The 9,754-nt window shown below is 34.5% G+C and overlaps 1 protein-coding gene across 1 annotated transcript in view; it reads right to left on the bottom strand.

Annotated features, from left to right (window-relative positions):
- Positions 1-9,754, bottom strand: part of LOC103712262 — a 29,613-nt gene continuing 19,859 nt past the window's right edge. The window contains exons 21-25 of the mRNA XM_039117584.1: positions 9,165-9,264; positions 8,838-9,006; positions 5,936-6,018; positions 5,776-5,852; positions 1-398 (exon numbers count right to left, since the gene is read on the bottom strand). Coding sequence (XP_038973512.1) covers positions 227-398; positions 5,776-5,852; positions 5,936-6,018; positions 8,838-9,006; positions 9,165-9,264 — 601 coding nt within the window. The 3' untranslated portion in view covers positions 1-226. The remainder of the gene's footprint in view (positions 399-5,775; positions 5,853-5,935; positions 6,019-8,837; positions 9,007-9,164; positions 9,265-9,754) is intronic.

Below are 9,754 nucleotides of genomic sequence, written 5' to 3'. Positions count from 1 at the left end.
TTGGACGAGAATAGCTCCTCATAAATACAAAGATAAGCGAACACGACGATAATGTCATTAGTCAACTCAGCCTACTTGTCAGCATCCAACACCTTCAGCAATAAAATCAGCTCAGAAAAAATAAAGATGTATAATTAGGGCCAACACACAAAAATTCAGAAACCTGCCATCTACTCATCTTGATCTGCAGACGTACAACTTTGCTACAGTTCTAGCTCTATAGCCCTCAATTGATCTTGGGTTTTGGCCTCCTTGGTCTTAGAACAAACCACAGAATTGCAAAAACCACCAAAAATGCAGGGATCGTGGTCAGGTCAAATTCTACATCAACTTTCTTTTCCCGAGTGCAATGAATAGGATGCAGCGTAGCAACGGTGGAATTCACAACATCTGTAAACCTGCAAAGAGCAAACAGTTCAGAGCAAATATCAACCTCGTTCGGCAACAATCGTTACTTCTTCCCCACTTTATCAAAGCTTCCTGGGGGCATAATGCATGAAATTAGCATACAAAAGTTCAACGGAACTGATGTATGCATGTTATTAATAAATGAATCTAAGCCTTACCATTATCTCCGACCAGAAGCCTTAAAAAATAACCACATGCAAAAGGAAACGGGAAAAACAGAAGATCACTCCGAGCAAGCAAAAAAACACAACGCAGATAATTCACAAAGTTCCAACAAGACAGGTCAGAAAGCTGACAATCTAGTAAGAAGCAGACGAACCCATAAAACCTAAATAAATCGAACAATCAAAAGAAACTATCGCTCTTCAAGCAAAATCAACTCTCGAAGCACAAAAACCATGTACCACCCATCTGTGATGCATAACCTTCATACTCCAGTCCTCAAACTGCATGTTTACGAAATTAGAAAGCATGAGTCGCCAACACCATCAAGACCAATACACGGAGGTAAACTATTGTTGGTGGACAAAATATATACCAAACTGGTTTCTTCACAAACATGAACTCTTTTACGGCACTCGTAACCGACTCGTACTCCTTTCAAAGGTCAATACATAAAGGCCCCTTCCAGGGTCCCTCCAATGCCCACCGTCTCCAGGCAGGTCAATCATGGTGTTTTCCGAAATCCACCTTGAACAGAAGTCAACTTCCTATATCTCTGTTGAATGTTCAATGCAACATCTACCATCAAGACAGAACAAAAGCCCTTGAGATGGCGTTAACACATTACTAGATCGTGACATGCGTGCTGCATGTTACTTTAAAAAAAGGGAGCATCTAATGGATATTTCTGATCATATCTATCTTTCCTTTCTTAGTTGGGAGTGGTACCGAAGGTAAAAAGGCAGAAAAGAAAAATTGGTAGATTGAAGAACAATAAGAAGTGGAGTTGCCAGTCCCCATCTGCTTGCTCTGGCCCACAGTGAAGACAGCAGACACATTTAGCGCCTGCTTGGCAAAATCCTGCTGGATCCAGAAGGATAGGCAGAGAGAGAGAGAGCATTGGGATGCAGGAGGTTGCAGCTCTGATCCCAGAAGGATTAAAAAAAATAATTAAAAATTAGAGGGGAAAAAAACCCTCGAGAGGCCCCTTCTTTTAATATGGTTGATGTTAATGTTGCTTGAATAGTAGAAGAGGAGTCAGGTTGGACACTATAAGACCATATTCAATTCAAACCAATACTTGAATTTCAAAACCATGGCTCAGGTAACTGAATCAAGTATTGATCTAGCAGAGTAGGGTTGAATTCAATGAGCCCAAACAAATCCAATTAGCACTGGTTAGAAGTATTCCCATTAAATTAGACTCGACAGAAAGTCCAGATATGCAGGGACTTGACCAACCCAACTCATCAAGATCTAGGTCAACATCACAGACTTTAAAAAAACAAAATTAGCTTGGATTGGAGCAAGATGGATCTAGGACTGACCTGCATCCCAGTTATAGGGTGTTGGATTACCCTAACTCCAAATTAAGATTCAAAAATAGGGCACATAAGTTTGAACGAGGAGTAGAGGTGCCTAAAAATAAGCCAACTCGACCTTGTTTAGCTTGTGTTGGGACAGGTCTAAATTGGTGTTGGGTCATGTGTAATCAAATAAGCTATTACTCATTAAGTAAGGTCAGGTTTAAGCCAAGGGTAGGCTTTGGTCAAGCAGCCTCAGAAGTATGTCAAGTCAGGAGGGTAATGGTCAAGATAGAAAAGGTTACTATTTTAACTTGACCCAACACACCCCATCCAACCCATTGCCACACGTAATGATGTGTGCAAAAATGTAGCTCAACTCAACTCAATTATGCCTTAATCCCACTCCTTCAGGTCAGCCATATGAATTCTTTTTCTCCATTCCACTCTATTTAGGGCAACACTTTTTGAAAGATGTAGCCATATTAAGTCGTTACTGTTCTATCCCATGTAATTTTTAGTCTACCTCTACCTCTCTTTTCTTTTACATGTATCAAATTGGCACTACCGCCACCTTTCTACGAAGGACCCCATCTCTTATTCTATCTTTTCTTGTAATGCCATGTATCCATCTCAACATTCTCATTTTGACTACACTCATTTTGTGCACATGTTGTTTTCTAACTACCCAACATTCTATACTATAAAGTATAACTAGTCGTATAGCTATCCTATGAAATTTTTCATCAATCTGTCAAGTATCCTACAATCATATAAGTTGTACTTCTCTATTTTATCTAGATTGTTTTAATCTTGTGGATAACATCCTTTTCAAGATTTTCTTCCTTATGAATAATCAATACTAAATATCTAAAATAATCACTCTTAGGAACGACATGATCCTCAATTTTCACTCCACCTTCATTTTCATTTCTAATTATACTAAATTGCACTCAATATTTTCCCTTTTGGACCTACTTAACCTTAAAACCCTTAGATTCTAACAACATCCTCCACACTTTCAATTTACAATTGATTCAAACTTTACTGTTGTCCACTTAGATTATATCATCCACATATAGCATGCATCAAGAACTATCATCCCAAATATGCCTAATAAGCTCATCCATAACTAGTGCAAAAAGGTAAAGACTAAGAACAGATCCTCAGTGGAAACCTATTGCAATTAGAAACTTGCTAGTATTGCCATCAGTAGCTCTTACACTGGTAATCACCTATTGTAGACATCCTTAATCATATTAATATATCTAAAGAAGTTACTTTCTTTTCTAAGACCCACCATAGGTCTTCTGTAAGAACTCTATCATATGCTTTCCCTAAATCAATAAAAACTATATGAAGATCTTGTCTCTTTCTCTATTATTCTTCATTAACCTCCAAATGAAAAATAAAATAGCTTCAATAGTCGACCTTGCTGGCATAAACTCAAATTGATTCTCTGATGTTTTTGTGCCACACCACAATCTATGCTTAATCATCCTCACAAAATTTCATAGTATAACTCATTAGTTTGATACCAACATAGTTAGAACAACATAGAATATCTCCTTTATTCTTATAAATTGGTACCACAATGCTCTTCCTCCATTCAACAAGCATCTTCTTGGTCTTTAAAATCTTATTAAACAAATTAGTCAACCAAGTTCCTCCTACGTCACCTAAACACTTATAATCCTCCTTAGAGATCAATAGGTTTAACCGCTTTACCTATTTTCATCTTTTTTATAGCCTCCTTTATCTCAAATACTCTAATTCTATGTGTATTCTCCATATTTTTATCCTCAATAGAACTAGTAAGGCATCTTAAATCATTTACAAGACTTCCATTAAATAGCTTATCAAAATAACTCCATCTTTCTTTAATCTCGCCCTCCTTAATCAAAATTTTTAAATTTTTATCCTTAACGCACTTAACCTGAGTCAAGTCTCTAGTTTTCCTTTCTCTTAGTCTTGTAATTCTATAAATATTCTCCTTCCCATCCCTGGTTTCTAACTTATAATATAACTATTCATATGCTTTAAATCAACCCACCTTCTTAACTTCCCCCTTAGCCACCTTATAGCTTTCATGCACTTCTCTATTCTTATATTTCGGTAGTTTTGTATAACACTTTCTTTCAGCCATAACTGCCTACTAAACTTTCTTATTTCACCTTCAAGTTTTCCTTCGATCCTTTTTCCTCTGATTCTCTTAATACCTTTATAGCAACTTTCTCAATACAATTAATCATCTCTTCCAATATGGTATTGATTTTCCCATCTAGACCTTATTTTCCTTCCTTCAATATTCCATCCCTAAAAGTCATTTGTTTCTCTAGCAAATTTCACCATCTAATCCCCGGGCTCTTATTTTCCTTCCTTCAATATCTTTAACGCACTTAACCTGAGTCAAGTCTCTAGTCTTCCTTTCTCTTAGTCTTGTAATCCTATATATATTTTCCTCCCCATCCTTGGTTTCTAACCTATAATATAACTATTCATATGCTTTGAATTAATCCACCTTCTTAACTTCCGCCTTAGCCACCCTATAGCTTTCATGAATGTCTCTATTCTTATATTTCGGTAGTTTTGTATAACACTTTCTTTTAGCCTTAACTGCCTACTAAACTTTCTTATTTCACCATCATGTTTTCCTTCGATCCTTTTGCCTCTGATTCTCCTAATACCTTTATAGCCACTTCCTCAATACTGTTAGTCATCTCTTCCAATATGGTATTGATTTTCCCATCCAGACCTCATTTTCTTTCCTTCAATATTCCATCCCTAAAAGTCATTTATTTCCCTAGCAAATTTCACCATCTAATCTCTGGGCTCTTATTTTCTTTGGCCCTTTTTTTCTATTTTCCAGCACATACATCCAAAACTGCCAATCTACATTGGGTGGTTAAACTCTCACCTAGCATAATCTTACAATCTTTATATACAATTTGGTTAGTTTTTTAGTAGGGAAGAAATCTATTTAACTAGTATTATGCCCACTTATAAAAGTTATCAAGTGAGAGTCCTTTCTAAAGCAATTGATGGCTAGAACTAGATTGCATGGCATTGTGAACTCCAAAATGATATTTCCTTTCTTGTTTCTATGTCTGAAACCATAACCTCCATGCACCTTTTTAAAATTTACATTATATTTTTTCACATGCCCATCCCAATTCCTCTACTAGGAATCTCTTGATTCAGTCCATCTAAGTGCAAATATGTTTCTAAAATATAACAACACCTAAGAGGCAAATCACAAATAATTCCACAATATATCTATCATCAATTGATATCATGCCAAAAGGTTCAACACTGAACCAAGAAAAGAAGCATGACTTAAGGATGCAATTAATCATAATAAATCATATGAACCCTAAGGTGAACTCATCATTTCACGACGTCGCGCTACTTATGTTTCTTAAATATGTTTTATGTTTTCTTTGTACACATATTCGGTAATCTAGCGAGACCATAAAAGAAGAAATGAAAACATTGGATTCTTTGAGATTTTGTAGGATCTAGAATTCTCTTATAAAAATACTGTATATACAACAAAAGAACCTTAATTAGACAAGAAAAACAGGTGACAACAGTTATTTGGTGATATGAAATCTGAAAATGGCAGATATTATCAAACACTAACATAATAGAAGAAGATATCTTCCATTGGTGGATGATCAAAAACTGTCTATTAGGTAAATGACTAGAGCCCTATACAATCCAAATGAACAAATCAGTTATCAAAACCAAAGCACAAAATCCTTTTCTTCTAGAGGTCATAGTTATGCACTCTGAATTTATTTATCTATTTTTTAAAAAAAATAAAATCTAAATAACTGATAGAAGCCAAGAGAATTTCTCGATATCAACAATTTTAAAGCAAGTATCTAGTCAAGCTAACCTGCTGGAAGCATCCTCAAGCAAGGATAGAAGCTTCACAGCATCACCATAACGCAGCCCGGCAGAGATTGTCGAAATCTACAATGACAGCAAATAAATCAAAATAAAATAAAGACAGAAGAAGGATACAGGCAAGGATTGTTTGAGCAGTATCTTCTTACTCTCCTCCATAAACTAACAACTGAATTGTATTTTTCCACCAGTACTCGCTCCTGAGTTTTGAATAGTTTAAAACCCTGTGCAGCTAGTTTTTGTTAAGCTTGTCTACATTTTCACTGCCAATAAAGAGGTAGGCCCCATATGATTCTAAAGAATGGTAAAATAAACCACACGGTATGCATTGCAATTGCAATATCAACATGTGGAAGTTAATCTAGTAGGTTGAGCATGACATCTTAAAGCCTGACAAAATTTGATAGATGGAATGCTATGTTCTTCAAGAAGAAAACTCATATGCTGTGATTGAAGATAAAAGGGAACCGCTTAGGCCCCGTTTGGTATTATTGTAGGTAGTAGAGCTTAATCTAAAGAGCTTTGAGAAGTACAACTTTTGGTAGTAGAGTTTTTAATTAAAAAACTATTTATTATTTGGAATTATATTTTTGAAATGCTGGAGAACTTTAACATCTCTTTGGTAACCAAACTAAAAAAGTGCTTTTAGTATTAGAAAATGACAATCTAGGATATTGCATAGCGCTTACAATTGTTTAACTATTTGTATGATAAAAAATTCTATTATATTGTCTTGCTAATTTATAAATTATTTACTTATAATATTTTACAAAAATATAATAAAATTTATGATATTACTATATTATAATAATATTATAATATACTAATATGATATTAATACCGTAAGATCATATTGTAACAATATTATATTATCTATTATTATAATATAATAATACTATATTATTATAATATGATTATAAGAATATAATAATCATGAAAATAATATAATAATATTTTATTTTATTTTAAAGAATATTATACTATTATATTGTATAATATTAAAAATTATTATTAATTTAATTTTTATTTTAATCTAAATCACATAATAAATAATATAATTATTTTTTCTGGGTGATTACCAACTAAAAAGACTATCATAGCATTGAAACTCAATCCTTAACTACATGATTATGGCAATAAAAAATATATAAAATAAATAACCATGGCAACAAAAGTATTTTAAATTATTTTTGAAAAAAAATTATTGTGGGGACTCGAACCCAAGTGTCTTGGTCAAGCTTTTGGAAAACAACTTTTTGATGCAACACAGCTAGAACTTTTACCCAAAAGCTCCAAATTGGAGCTTTTTCTTGGTAGACCTTTTTCATATTTTGCAGGAAGTAGAAAATTGTTTCAAAATTTTTACCCAATACTTCAGAATCACTCAAAAAAGCTTCTGAGCCTCCAAGAACCGCTTTTTGGCCCTCCAATGACAATGCCAAACTTAATTTCTTTATGGTAGTGCTGAAAGAGAAATGCATTCAAATACAAACAAAACAAGAAAATAGAACATGACTACCCCTGTTTAATTTAAATAATAAGGATCATCATATATAGTTCACAAGGGCTTAAATTAAAGGGAAGGTGGTTCTTAAGCATAAGCATTGTCTCCAAACCACCACCACCACCAAAGCTATGAAGTCAAAGGCCTCATGCTTGGGGTTCAGAATGATAAGACCTAAAATTTCAGAGAACAAATGTGAAAAGAATCAAATGAGTTAGTATGTTCAAGAAAATGTTACTGTCATTTTAACTATTAAATATTATTATCAGATTTATACTTGAAGAAATATTGCCATTTTCCACAACAAAAACCAGTTTGCAGCAAGGTTTTAAAACTTGGTTTCAGTTTCAGTTTTGGTCCCCGAGGTAGAGTTTTGGTCTAGGAAGTTGTCTCCAAGATTCAATCATGAAAGTTACAGGAAATCTAAAAAATAAAAAGTATTTTTTAAAAAACAACAAAAGTCATGCCACATCATTTTACTATTTTTTAAGGTATCTACGATCACAATTTGTGCAGTTTTAGACTTGACTGTATTGAAGCTTCATGCATTCCACCCACATAAGAAAGCTCAGACGAAAATAACGCAAAACTGCCAGACCTAATTGAAACTTGCCGAACCTGACCAAAACTAGTCCAATAAAGAAATCTTGGTCAGCTTTTGAAGGTTTCAGCAGAAAACAATCCATCTTGGCCACAACTTTATACCTTAGCTTGAGGTGTATGCAAAAGAAGGACCCTTAAAGATTGACTGCAAGAGGGGGGAAACCTAGTACTATTCATTTTACCACAAATTGGAGTACGAGTTTTTTTTCTTCAGCAAGCATTTCTCAGAACCATGATAAAGACCAGAGGAAGAGGATCACTCTATAACCTCATAATTAAGAAGTAACATGCCCAGAATTGGATATGGCTAGCTGTAAATCTAAGCTTTTCTTTTGTCAAATGTTCGACATCACCTGTACATCCTTCTTAATACAATTCCATTAATTAATCATCATTTGATATTCTAACATGTAAAGAACTTGCTGGCAAAGCAAAAATTTCAAACAAGCTTGCAGAATCTAAACACAGTGGAGGGAAAGAAAAGATACTAAAATAACGGACATTTTGAGGTAACTTGGAGAGAAGCATGGCAATTTATAGGTTACAGCTCAAAGGAATGTACACTCCAAGCATGTGACCAGATTATAAAACCAATTATAATAAAAACAAATTTCTGAACTTGGGAAGCGCAAGTGGCTTTTATATGTTGAAAAAGTGGATTTCATGCTGTAGTTTTGATATTACATGTTCATAAATTTTTAATTTTTTACATGCATCATAAAAGTAACAGCCAACCCAGCCTTAAAGATCAAGATATATCCATCCAGGGCTCATTCTACAAACCCGTTGTCACATGTTCCTATTGTCACATGTTCCTAAGAGGACTACATAGCACTTCTGGAGTCACTAGCCTTAGCAACTTATCATAACAATTTCCTAAATGATGGGGCTCAAGTTCAATTTATTTAGAAGTAGAATCAATAGTGAAACAGAGATAAGGATACTTGTATGCTCCATAACCAGACGGTGAATAGCAGCATTAACTGCTTGTATAGACTCCTCAAGAGCAGTGATGATATAGCTCCGAGCAATCACATCTGACTGAAACTGTGAAAGATGCCAGCCTTGAGAAGTGATGGACAGAGGGTTGCAGCCAACAGACCATGTCCAATCCTGTTACATCAATCCAAAGGTACATAAAGGATAATGCATCAAAATGTTAGAACAAGTGTTAAATAAGAAAATGTAAAATGTCATTTATGAAGTAATATCTCATAAATATCTACAAAGAGGTGATTTGATGCTAAGAGTGGGCATGTGTTTGGACAAACCTCAATAGCAGTTTCATGGGCTTGACTGTAAACCAGGTGGAGAGGAAGTAAACCAGCTAGATGCTCAGCAGTAGCAGCGATGGCTGCTTTTACAGGCATCCTATAAAAAAACAGAAAAATCATAATTAGTATCACTATACCATAATACATAAGCACCAAGGCATTTAATATGATTAGCGGCAAGCTGGTAAGATGGTAGAAGTATAAATAGCAACAAATGCAAAGTTCAAAAATGAAAATTTTAGAGTGAAATTTGGACTCGTTAGAGCAACCTGAGAGAATTTTTGAAAAATACAGACAAACTCAGCTAAATTCATTTTCTTTTTAGTGAAGTCTTGAGACCAACATACTTTCCTCTAGATGGTGGCAAAAAATTAGAAATTTTAATTTTCATGGTGGTAAAACACTGGAATTCAGATATGAAAGATAAAGAGAAATATGACAGCATGATAGAGAACAAATGCCTCAAGTCTATGAAAAGTATCTCAAGTCTATCCAAGAAAGAGATTTGACTATAGCGTATGAAAAGAATTCCTCCAGTGGATGGTGTCAGGAGCATTAGCAGAGAGAACCGAATATAACACAGATCA

This window comes from Phoenix dactylifera, unplaced genomic scaffold, assembly GCF_009389715.1.
Source record: "Phoenix dactylifera cultivar Barhee BC4 unplaced genomic scaffold, palm_55x_up_171113_PBpolish2nd_filt_p 000243F, whole genome shotgun sequence".
In the NCBI taxonomy this organism is placed as follows: Eukaryota; Viridiplantae; Streptophyta; class Magnoliopsida; order Arecales; family Arecaceae; genus Phoenix; species Phoenix dactylifera.
Note: the sequence above shows the minus strand (reverse complement) of the source record. Positions and strands in the feature narration are given on the sequence as shown.